Genomic DNA, 13,083 nt, shown 5'->3' with positions numbered 1-13,083 from the left:
AAATCTCAAATATCTAAGACTATAACCTACAAAAATCCTTGTATACATCAATTTAATCACTTCATTGACTTCAAATTTTTTACACATATTTACAACAAGCACAATAACAAACTACCAAAATTTCATCCATAAATACACTACAAAACTCAAAAAATCTTCAAATTTATAAACATATTTTTATTTTTCAAAATATAAACCTACCAAGTAAATTACTAACTTTAAATATCCCTCAAATCCTCAATTTTAATCCAAACGACCTAAAACAAACTCTCAAAAATCTCTTCTCAATTTTTCTTTCAAACACTACTCTTTGATTTGCAAAAGATTCTAAAAATAGTATAAATACTTGGAATTTGATTTCAACCTTGGTTGACAATTGGTCCTCTTTGGATATTAATTATTATTTTTTTAAATTCAATTTTGCTAAAATAAATTTCTAATCCCTTTATGAATATATTTACATCTTTTATTTTTTTCATCTAATATTTTTTGTCTTATTTATGGCTATACAAAGTAAAAAGAGTCCATTTTCATAAAATTAGTTTTAACACTACAAGATTTTATTACTTGCCTATCTTTTATTTATGTTTTTTTAATTATATCTTTTTAATTAGGCTCTTTTGTAATAAAATAATTTCTTTCTTTGTTCATCTAATGGCCATATTACTACATGATAGCATATGATATCACTTTAGAAAGCTACTTGTCTATGGTATATGTGCACCAAAGCTTATTGTCTAAAAAATCATATAAAAAATTTTATGAGTAACCAAAGTTACTATATATAGTAGCTCTTAGTTGTTTGTAGCAGCTAACATCTCTTTTCATTCAACTAAGTGCCATAGATTCATACTTTGTTAGATTTGAGCATGTAATGGGTCTTTGAAAAGCTACTTAATGTATACATATACATATCAAATCTCACTTTCTAAAATTTTCTATAACATACTTTATAAGCAAACAAAGTCATAGATTATGTTAATATAAGGCAATTAATTCTTTTTTATTCAAAAAGGCACCAAAAATTCATATTAATTCTTCTTAGAACAAATAAAAGCTTTTTGAAAAGCTTATAAAGAAAGAAACAATTCTTTAAAATTTTAAATCTAAATTCTAAACACACTATTAAAAAACCTTGAAAGAGTGGTTAGCTATATTTAAAGTTAGAAAGCCTAAGTGAAGGAGTAGGTACAAAAGTCAATACAAGCCTATGTCACTCCACTTCAGCTCCTATATCTTTACCTCAATACCATACCATTCCATCTTAAGCTCATACCAACTTATCTTGGCTTACCTTTGGAAATAAATTATCAATATCTAAAAATTTCTTTTCTTTTCTTTTTAAATAAAATTTCTTGGTTTAAAATATCTAGAAATAAACTTGTAAATTTTAAAAAAAAAATGAAAAGTAAAAAAGAAAAATAAAAAGAAAGATTGAAGTCTAATAAAATTTAAAATAAGGAAAGTAAAACCCTCATGTACATAGTAATAGACACCAAGTCACAAACTTGGTTAGTTGATTAAGTTCTTGTGACTTAAGCTAGTTTAGATTTGATTTCTATTAGACTTTTTGATTAATACAAGCAATGTGTGGCTTGGGATTGCTAATATGAATAGTAAGTAGGAAAATAATGTAGTCAATTGGCTTCCTGTTTTCTTAGTTGTAATAAGATGTAATCCACCTAAAAATTGTAGTTAAAATCACAATCATTTTTTTTACCACTTGATTTCTTTGATTCCCTCCATTCTTTTTTCTTATCTTTTTATTTTATTTTCTTTTTTCTTTTTTTATTTTTTAAATTTTAAATCAAATTTTTATAATATTTTATATTATTTTTATATATTATGTCACTTCTTAACAGAACAACATTATTTAACAAAATATTTTAATAATATATGTACTATTCAATTAATTGGATTATGTATATCCTATATGGAATCTTGATCAATAAGCAAAAGCATAGTCAATCTTACTAAAATTGACATCTTAGCAATATTGTGCTCTAAATAAATCTAATTGCTAATATTCTAGGGGATGTCTTCCTAGTACATTGAATTGCAACTAATTACAATCTTCTATTCAAAGAAATCTCTTTTTGTTTAAAGTTGTAGAGAGACAACAAAGGCAATATAAGGCATGTGGCCAAGCTCAATATAACATTAAAAAATATCAAGAAATAATCCATTACATGAGAATTGTATTCATAGAGCTTAATTACTATTTTTATTATTTCTATTATTTTTATAATATATATATATATATATATATATATATATCTTTATTTCTAATTTTTTTACTAAATATTTGTCTTACCTTATATTTCTTTCATTTCTAGATATAAAACTATTATTTATATTTGACTTTTATTCAAATTCAATTTACATATAATATTACTACATTTAATCTTAAATATAATTAGATAAATTTTAATTTTTAATTAATTTTTACTTAGCTAAAGTTTTACTAATAATTTCTAATTTAACTTGCAAAATTTCTTATCTTTTGTACTTGACAATTGTTAGCTTAAATTACCACATTATTATTAAATTTTTATAAATAAATAAATAAATAAATAGAGAGTTATTTCAAAGCTAACTAGTTTGTAAAAGTATTATAACATGTGAATAAAGATTTAGCTATCTTATTCTTATAACTCCAAATCATAGTGATCTATGAAATAATAATTGGAATTGGATTGAAAGTTCAATTTATGGCAAAAGAACTAGTATGCATATCTTTGTTTCATATGAGTATCTTTATTAAACAAAAATAATACATATTTTTTTTATTCAATAGTTATTTTTTTATCTCAATTGATTACCATAGTAAATAAACATGACTTTAGTCTAATTTTGTGGTTATAAAGAATCTAAGATTTTGCTTAATTTTACTTCTCTAAAAGATAGAATGTTCACAAATTTGGCAATGATAATTTATTTATTTATTTATTTATTTATTTATTTTCATTTTGTAATGCAAGACATGAAAAAGATGGAAGATGCAAATAACAAGTATTTTCTTAAATATTCTCTTCCCACATCCAAAATAAAATCCCTTTATCTTTTGCATTCTAAAACTTCAACTACTAATTATTATTATTATATGAGCTCAATATCTAAGCTCATTTATAAAGCCTACTCATACTATAAATTGATTTTTAAAACTTACATGTTCTAAGAATTTGTAAAAGAGTAAAATTCTACAAAAAAATTTAAAAAAAATTATTCTTTTATAAAATTCTAAATGCTATAACTACATTAAAGAAAATACTTTAAAAATTATATAATCTAAAGACATATGGTCTTTAATTAAATTGAATCAATTTTTATTCATTGAAATATATATATATATATATATATATATATATATATATATCTTCAAAAAATATTTTTATTTCTATCAATTAAAATATATATATACAAAAAAAATTACAAAAGGCTATTTTATGATAATTTAATTTTACCAATCTAATTTTTGAAGAAGAACAAAAAATATGTAGATTGTAAGTTGTCATCTATTCTTTCTAAAATAATGGGTCAATTAATCAATTTTATATTCAAATCAATTTCAAAAATAGTGAATGCATTTTTATATGATATTTGGACTGAATATACATATATTTTAATTAGTTCTACTGTAATTATTAAGGATCAAGTGTTAGATCAAAGAATCAATGAATATTTGTTGAACCAAAAACTTTAAAAATGTTCATAAGTGAATTCAGAAATTTCTTTCATACAATAATTTAAGTGTACTTGTTAAAAAAAATTCATGTACCAAAAAAACATTAATACTATATTTTTAAGTGTAGTTTCATAATATGACATCTTGTGCCATGATTTCTTATCCCCTAGCTCAAAATTACCTGCGACTCCAAGTGAATGCAAAACACACCCTAATAAAAAAGAAAAAACATAAAATTGGGTCAATGTAAGAATCTCACACATATTTCATTCCTTTTGTTTATGAATCAAATAAAAACAGTAAAATTCAAGCAGAACACCCAAAAGCCATCAAAAGTGTAAAAGAGGGAAACACAGAATAAATCTCGTTTAACTTCACTCTTAAACCCGAGCACAAGTTCAACGCTGGAGGGCTTTCAAGATTTGAACTTGTCCAACCCAAACCAACAATCACTAAACTAAACCTACACCAATCATTTAGAGAAGTACCTCAAATGAGAAAAAAGGAAAGAAGTGTTGGGTTCAACCCATGACTCGGCAAAGTAAAGACCCATTGGTGTGCATATACATGCTCACTCATGAGCACATACAAGATCCTGGAATGTTGACAACTGCTTGCGAATGCGGTGATTTCGAAGAGGATAGACAAGAGGCAGCCACAAATTCATGTGCACTTCCCACGGATAGTGTTGTAGAGATGGTGTTGCAGAGAATGGCTCAAGGATGCACTTGGGAGTTGGGATCCAAGCCAGCCTGGAGCTGGGCCTTGCCTCGCCGCATGAAGCTGCTCACCGCATCCTGGATGTAGAAATTGGCCTCGCCGATGTTCAGAGCTGATGTTTGGTCCTGCGATTTTTCATTGGCAGTGTCCCCCATGCCAAGCTTCCGCCGCAACGACTTGGCCAGAAGGAGAAGCTCCTCCTGGAACAGCGACAAGGCCCTGGATTCGTTCGCATGGGAGTGTCGAAGCGACCACGGCGGACTCGGCAGCGTCACTGCGGCCCAAATGGAAGCTCCCGTGTCAGATCAATGCGTGTGAATGTGCACAAAGGGATGTGATGAGAGTTGGATCGGTGTAGGTTTGCATGGGGTTTTACAAGTAGTGAAGGAAACGTCGAGGCGGCTTTCAAATGGCTGAAGTGCTGTCTACAGGATAGCAACGTAAAGGGAACCATCACTAGATTAGGGGAGGATGTCGCAGACCTGGCGTATCGGTGCGAGGTGTCGTACGAGAGATGATGTGGGCAAAGTTTCCAGCCCACGCTTCGCGCGCTGTGAGGTGGGGTTGCGGGAGACTGAACAGTGTCCGGACCGTGGCAGCGATGGAAGAATGCTCGTACTCTGACGTCAGTGTCGGGCCCTGAGGCCGATGCTCCACTGCCACATGCAAACACAGTAATTCGTTGCACACAAACCGAAAGCGGTCGAAACCAAGCCGAAGGTAGGCAATTTTAAGCTCGAGAGTAGATTCTTTAAGATGTATATATATATATATATATAAACATACATTCATATACACGAAAACATAATTCACAGAGTCAAAAGATATAGGGCTTTGGGCAGGAAAACGAAGAGCAGGAAAACGAAGAGCAACGGCCCCGAAAACTGCCACTCGAGGCATTTGTGGACGATTACCAGAGCGCGTGACTAAGGAGCCAGTTCAAACTGTGAGCCTGCTGAGGGATTCCTCACCTGTGCCTTTCTCTATCCAAGGGGAGACGGCGATTGTTGGCACGCGAACCCCCAACCTGTTGAAGTTGAAGTAGTGAGGGGCGGGGCCTTTGACGCCATCAGGGCTGGGAACGCCATGGGCAGGCGGCGGAACGTGGTCATAGAATCCGCCGTGCTCGTCATACGTGATCAGAAACAGTATTTGGTTCCATTGGGGACTGACTCTCAGGGTCTCGTATACTTCCTTAATGAGCTTCTGGCCTTGGGAGATGTCGTGCGTGGGATGGTCGTCGTTCGCGGGCGTGCCAGCGACGTCGAAGTAGCGCTGCTCAACCACCACAAGGTTTGGGAGCTTCCCAGACTTGGCGTCAGACTTGAAGCGATCGTAAGTGTTGAAATTTTTCACGTACTTCAGCTTCCTCATGTTGCGGAAGAATAGCGTGGCGGGGATCTGTTGGTAATACACGCCGAAAGACAGACCCGCGTCGTCGACGTCCTCGTAGATAGTCCTCTGCGGCATGCCCTTCAAAAGAATGACCTCGTTGTTCGATAAAAGGCCGTTTGAGGTCGTCGAATGCACGAAGAGCCGATTGGGCTGGGTGGAGCTCGGCACTGACGAGAACCATCTGTCGAAAACAGCAAAGTTCATGGCTAGTGCGGTGGTCACAGGCACGACTTCGGGTCGGAAGGCACTCATCACCCGCTTCGATAAGCCTGGCATTACGCTCTCGGCTTGCGCCACGAAACCGTCCATGGTTGCCGTCGTTAAATTCACTCTCTCCATGGATCCGTAAATCTGCTCCGCAATCTGCTCAAATTCGTGTCCAGGATCGGGATCGACGAACTCAGCCATGTCCGAAACTTTGATTCGAGGAGCTTTTGGGTCCCCGGGAGTGATGGGGTTATCTTCCGTTCCAGTAAGTCCATCAATTTCAGGATTTATCTTCTTCATAAGACCCATGAAATGATCAAATGAGCGATTCTCCATGACAAGTAACACTATTGTTTTGATGGGTCCCATTGGTGCGCTTCGCACAGGTGCTGCCGACCATGCCAGGAGCAGGACATGCAACAGTACCAGAGATTTCTTTGTATCCATAGCAACGGGCATCAATTCGATTTCCACCTGCTCAAAAACACAGAAACATGATTGGATTGCTCTAGAAGCAATGTTCCTCAAAAACTACCGACGACCAAATTTCTGAACACGAATTCAATTAGCAGAAGCTTTTGTCGTGCTTATCATTCTGAATCATAAGCCTGTAGTGTAGACTTGAACCCACACGAGCCACTAATGACAGTAATCATAAAACCGAATAGCAATTTTTCAAGCACGGCAAATGTTCGAGAGGACAATTCTCAGTGCGCAAGACTGGAAGCAACGGCAGCAATTCCAGAAAGTTAGAATAGAGAAGGAACGAATCAAGCACATACCAGCTGTCGAAAAGAGGTCTAAGACAATCCGTGACGTCGTCTGTGGGTGCTGACACTCATCAATTCACTAGAGAACGTTGCACTCCAGTCACTGGTCAAGCATTTCGCAACTAGGCCATAATCCTCCAGCGACCTGGGAGAATATTTTAAAAGACATGAAAACCTGCAGGTAGATAATGTCGACTGCAGTCATGGACAACCAATTGCTACTCCAACTGGTCACCAATATATAAACTCGTGAGCAAAGTGTTGGCTGTCAGATTTCACAAGAATCAACCATAGAGCGTTTGAATTTTAATTGTAAACATAATCTATTACAAACCTGTAACTCGTAAACAACTGCAATGCAGATACACATTGTTCTTGAGGTGAGATAATCGCAAACGTAAGTCATTCCGAGGAGCTGGCGCAGCCCCCAGCCTTCAGCGAAACTTTGGCCGCTCACTACCACCTCATTGAACCCAAGGAACCTACTTCGACCTTCCAAATCGTTTTTTTTCCGTCCACAAAAACTGCGGGATCTCGTCAGAAAGGCGACCTTGGAAGCATCACTCTCGCTTCATGACACACAGAATTTAGAAGCTCATAAGCACTGGCGCTGGTAGAATCACGTAGAAGACTGCAACCTCCATAGTTTATGCAGAACTGGCCAGCCTCTCACGAGATATAACTGCTAACTCCCACCTCTACAAGTTCAGGGCATGAAAAGTCAACTTTTGAGTCGATGCGTACCAGTTTGCTGCGAACTCCCATGTCAGTCGACGCGAACATAAATACTTCCGACATCCATCTGACAACAGTAGATGGAAGGCGTCACGAAGATTGAGCGTCATCAATGAGAACCGGGTCGGAGTTGCGACTGTTCCAGAGACACTCCCTCAGCCTGTAGTCTCCATTCATGCAGCACCGCCGAAAAACACTTTATTTTACTAAAGTAGCAAGAAATCCTGGAGGCGGGAGGGATTAGATTTGCATCTATAAAAAACCCGCCTTTCAATTCTTTTCCAGCAACTCGACGGCATTGAGCTTCTCCAACATCTCTACTAACTCGGGCTGCTTAACATTAATTACATAGGTTTCATTAATGAAGGGTGGTTTGTGGTACATATCTTCATCCCAGTCCGTAATGTCGTAGTACATGCAATTGCATCCATTCAGGAATATATTAGTGCGACAAATACCGTCGATACTATGGTTGTAACAGGTACAAGGTACGCGTAAGATAATTTGTGGGCAGCAACAGCGTATTTTGCAAGCGAAAGACGAGAGCATCTTCTGATATGCTTGGTACTAGATGAAAAAATGGCCAGTATATGTTACATGACACTGCTAACTAATGATGCACCAACTCAATGAATTTGGAACAGTTCTATCACTACCCAAGACGTAATGTGAGGCCATCAGTGCAGCCAGAGGATTGAAACATCGCATCAAGATAACCGAAGTTGAAGGTATAACATAGACCCACGAGTTGACGTAGGGATTGAAAGAGCTACCCAGTAAAGCTATATGTCAAAATACACTGCATGAATCCAGTTCGATGCAAAGAAACGCTGAGTAGAAGTCAAGGCCTGTGCTTGTCAATTACTTTCTCCGTAGAGAGTGGTGAAAGTGCAGGCACACCGAAGAAGTCAGAAAACTACGCCTTGCACGGATTAATAAAGATGTATCACAATCTGTGGTTCTGTAAGATGACCGGACAATCAAACTGGAGGACAAATAAAAAGCGGAAGAGAGTCTTATGCAGAAACCACCATATTGACATTGTGCAGTATTATAACATGAAGGTCTCGTTACATTGTGTGAACATTACTCCAATGCATTCAAATCTGGAGTCATAAACATATGACATGATAGAATAGGACACGACGAATTGTCTTTCGCAGTAAAACCTCTAAACTTTCGACCTATGAAACTTTCGCCTTCTTGGTGATCTGTTGCAACAGCGGTTTCACTGAGGCACAGTGCGTCGACTTGTTGTCACAGGCATCACAGCATTTCTGCAGATTCAAAATTGCTTGAAGGCACCTGCATACATACGAAAGAGAAGTTCAGTGTCAGACTTAAGTTAAAAACGATCAAGAGTGCGTGAATACACATACATACAGAAACCGACAACTCTTCGTCTGTTTCACAACAATTAAGTGTCACGCTGTGCAGACAATAGCTCAGACCAGAGAAACTTTCCATAAAATGCCACCTACGTAGATAAATCCCCGTTCCAGGGCCTCCAGACCAATCATTAGATCTTTGATGATCTTTGATGATTATGGCAGAACAAGGAAAGTATTTCTGGGACATCATCAGTAGTTATAAACTAAGTCATTACAACCTAACTAACAGTTATGACCAGATTCTGAAAGTTTGGGGTGAGAATTGGATCACTCCTACCACAAAATTCATCTTTGGATGGCTAGGGTTCCGCACAGTTAAATACTTGACCAAGTCACCGCTAGATTTTGAATCCGTTCACATAACTTTCGGTACAGGAAATGAACCACGGGAGAGTAGCATGGAAGTTTGTAGACACGAACGTTCATTCAAAGAATTAAACGTTGTTCAAAATCTGTAGATGAAGAGGAATCTCAACATATGCTCAAAGATGACACTTCAAATATATTTGAGATTTTGCTGAGAAGTACAACTTCCAGCTCCAAAACTAATACCGAGATGATAAATACTACTACCAAGGATTTGTAACTTGATTGATCTCCTTAAACCCAGACTCCATAGATAAATCATCCTCAAAATCTCCACTGAAACGATGATGTTCAAAAATTAGGTCGAAACTACTGTAGTTGATGCGCGAAACTCCATCAAGTGACAATATCAGTGGAACCGCCACATCACACCCATGACGAGACGCACGCATTCTAACAAAAAGTTCAATTATACCCAAGATACTGCAAATTAGCAGGGCATATCCCCCCCGCCCCAATGATGACCAGGATACAGAATCCTTCAAGCGATCTCTACAGACGCTAGAAATAAGGTGTGCTCGTGATCAAATGGAACGTCATCACGATGGTTCTATCTGTACAATAGGCGAAAACGGCAAAACTTCGAAAAACTGTACAAAAAGAAAATCTCAGACGAAATTCACTACACCCCAAAACCTAATTCCACACGGCAGGAACATACCTTTCAGGATTGAAGGCGTTTTTTGTTAAGCACGATTGAATATCGCATGCCTGCTGTTTACACGGCTCCTTGACCACAGGCATCGCAACCAAAATCCACAAACCCTTCACGAAAAACTGAAACTGTCTCCACAGAAACCTCCCAGATTTGACGTAGAACAACCTAGATAGTCAGCAACAGACCCTTTGTCGTATAAAATTACACTCCTTGGGCTTAGGCCAAATCAGTGTCATCGAAATCGTCCTCGAAGTCGTTGAAGAAATCGGCATCGAAGAGCTTGTGGTCGACCGCCGCGTCGCCTAACAACTCCAGCGCATCTCCGTCCACGTCTACATCCATGGCCACGCCCATAACCCCGTCATCCAAATCTGGCATGAACACCTTCGCTCCGGGAAACGCCTTCATGCTTATCAACGCAAATATTGCACTGATCGCTCGGGGACTCACTTCTGGCCACAATCAATCGGCAACGACATAATCCTCCAATTCTAACATTGCTTGAGACACACACACTGTTTCCAGCATCGCAAAGCCTCAAATAAATTCCTCGACGCTGGTCAGGTAATGACAACCGCCAAAATCCGTGGAGCGCGGGAAATGTCCGTAAGAAACGCGGGAGTTTGGGAATGACGTGGCGTCGGGGATCTGAACAACGAAGAGCGTGGCTAAGGCGGACGATCGTCGTCCACCGACGTTGCGTGTCTAGGTCGTTCGTCGTCATTGGATAATAAAACGCTTGTTATTTCTTTTCGTTCGTTCTGTGTCGCGCTCTCGTTACCGGGTGTTCCGATCAATGCCTGGAGGCTAAACCCACTCGTTGAAGAGTTTTCACTCATGGTCTATTAAATTCGTTAGGCACAATTTTCTAGTATATTGGTGTAATTCTTTGTTGTACACTTTTAAAGGTAGTATTGAACATACAATATGAATTTGATGTACAATCCGATTATGCTTGAATTAAGTGGAAATTATGAGATCATGAGATCATACATTACCTCCACAAGCATGTATTATAATGAATTCGCATGAAATTCAATGTTGATTCTTTCCATTTGATACTTGAAAATTTTATTTACACACTGTTGAAGAGATTACAAACAACTACTTCCAAGTTTACGAAGTAGTTGTTTGTAAAGAAAAAAATAGATTACAAACAACTACTTCCAAGTTGAAAACAAGCTAGGTGAATAATAAATTCCAACTTCATCACTATCAGAGAAGGGATGCTCTTACCTACTTGAGATGTAACGGCTGTGCACCCAAAGAAAGGAAACATTTGCACGAAGAGCACATAATTATGTTAGCCGCTTCAAAGGTTAACAATCAGCGTGCCTACTGATACTGGCAGAAATTAATTTGCAAATGCTAAGAAGTCTCTACTCCATAAAATATGCTTCTCATTTTCTCTCAACAATGTCATGATGTCTTAGGTGATTCTCATGTTTCATCAAAGTAAATCAGTTTCTTAGGTGATTGTTATCCTGAGTTGGTGAAGCTGTATGAACGCATCATTCTTAGTTGCCAGGCAATACATCATTTCAATGTCTAATACTCTCTAAAATGTAGTAGGCATAACCTTGATGAAGTAGAGACCAGAGTCCAAAAGAACATTGTGGATTTGGTCTTGTTGTTTTGATGCAATTCAGTTCTAAATACAAATTGCAGATTTAATGATTGTGTCCCAAAGATTTGAGTGAAAGAACTGAATTGTTTTGCTTAAATAATATTTGCATTATAAGGATATGAATGTTTGTTACGCTATCTACCTGTTTTTGGATCCTTTATAAACATGTTTATACATGAAAGCATTCAATAATTAAAACATGTATGCACATGTATGCACATGATCTAAAGCTATATTATATTTTTGAACTAAAATCAATTTAGATGATGTTATACAGAATTGGATGTGTCTTAGTAGTTTTTAAAAAATAATTTATTACTTTTCTTGTGACCTACTATACTTCTATTATTTGTAGTTTGGTTGCAACAAAAGTTCAAATTTTATAATATTTTAAACAATGTTTGCTTCTTTTATTTTTTTTGAGCTTTAAAAATATTTTTTTATAATACAAAAGATCATCCACATGCTATTTATATCTACATATGAATACAAAGGCAACATATGCATAGATTAATATAATTAATTAATTAATTAATTAATTAAAATATCTTTTTCTTTATATGTATAAATAAAAATATAATTCCATTATAAGCTTCAAATATTGTAATAGAATAAGTATGGTATATGTTTAATCTTGTATTAAGGTCAAGAACTTAAAGAATGTAAATAACCAAGTTAGATGTTTCTTAAAGAACCAGGGTCATTGATCTCAAGTTTAGATGTATGTCTTCAACATTGACAACTTGACAAATAGTGAAGATGTGTGCGTCCCTCTTTAGATATGTGTATATATATATATATATAAATATTCATTCATTTCAGATCAAGCACACCAAAAAATACATAAATGACATTTTTCTCTCATTGAAGTCTACATCAACTTCAGAATTTGAGGTAGTTTTATTAAAAGATATTGTCCAACTAAGAAATAAAATATTTTACAATTAATTTTGATGTGATGTACTGAAGTTGAATTCTTAAATGTGAAAAGCTTATCGATTAAAATGATTTATTATATGGTACCAGTAATTTATTGGTTCAAAAAATAACTCATGATCACAATATAAAATTTTACCATCTAATCACCAACTCTGAAAGTTTTGATTGATTGTTTGTCCTACATTTAAGATTTTTCATGATTGTAAATGATATAGTGAACAATTAGCATATTCCTTTAAAATCATTGATAATCTATTGTAATAGCATATCATTTTATTGTGATACAAACCAAATAAAAGGTATGACAGAAAATGTAATTGTTGTTAGACATTCCACAATATAGATGCTTGATTCATATAAAGATTCTCTACAAAACCTTTATTTGAAATTTGATCTAATTTGTGAATATTAAGATTACTAGTAAATATCAGTTTTTCATTGTATATAATAAAAATATGTAATAGGATAAGAGAGAGCAAGTGAGAAGGAGTGTATATGTGTGTAAATACATATATATATATATATATATATGTGAACTAAGTGCAAGGTGTAAATAAATTTAAATTTGTAACCATATATGTACATTTACA

At 35.7% G+C, this 13,083-nt stretch overlaps 2 protein-coding genes across 2 annotated transcripts; both read right to left on the bottom strand.

Annotated features, from left to right (window-relative positions):
• Positions 1–4,023: 4,023 nt before the first annotated feature.
• Positions 4,024–7,410, bottom strand: LOC112283152 (non-specific phospholipase C1). Its single transcript, XM_024521513.3, has 5 exons — positions 7,112–7,410; positions 6,790–6,922; positions 5,377–6,481; positions 4,888–5,061; positions 4,024–4,679 (listed from the first exon to the last, which is right to left on the bottom strand). Exons 3-5 carry the CDS (start codon positions 6,464–6,466, stop codon positions 4,402–4,404), a joined length of 1,542 nt encoding a protein of 513 aa, XP_024377281.1. The 5' UTR covers positions 6,467–6,481; positions 6,790–6,922; positions 7,112–7,410; the 3' UTR covers positions 4,024–4,401.
• Positions 7,411–8,528: 1,118 nt separating this feature from the next.
• On the bottom strand, positions 8,529–10,458 carry LOC112283681 (cx9C motif-containing protein 4, mitochondrial). The gene is made up of 2 exons (XM_024522729.3): positions 9,931–10,458; positions 8,529–8,817 (listed from the first exon to the last, which is right to left on the bottom strand). Exons 1-2 carry the CDS (start codon positions 10,011–10,013, stop codon positions 8,697–8,699), a joined length of 204 nt encoding a protein of 67 aa, XP_024378497.2. The 5' UTR covers positions 10,014–10,458; the 3' UTR covers positions 8,529–8,696.
• Between the last annotated feature and the right edge of the window lie 2,625 nt (positions 10,459–13,083).

The sequence above is a fragment of the Physcomitrium patens genome, chromosome 6 (assembly GCF_059467195.1).
Source record: "Physcomitrium patens ecotype Gransden chromosome 6, ASM5946719v1, whole genome shotgun sequence".
Lineage (NCBI taxonomy): Eukaryota > Viridiplantae > Streptophyta > Bryopsida > Funariales > Funariaceae > Physcomitrium > Physcomitrium patens.
This window is presented reverse-complemented; position numbering and strand designations above follow the sequence as displayed.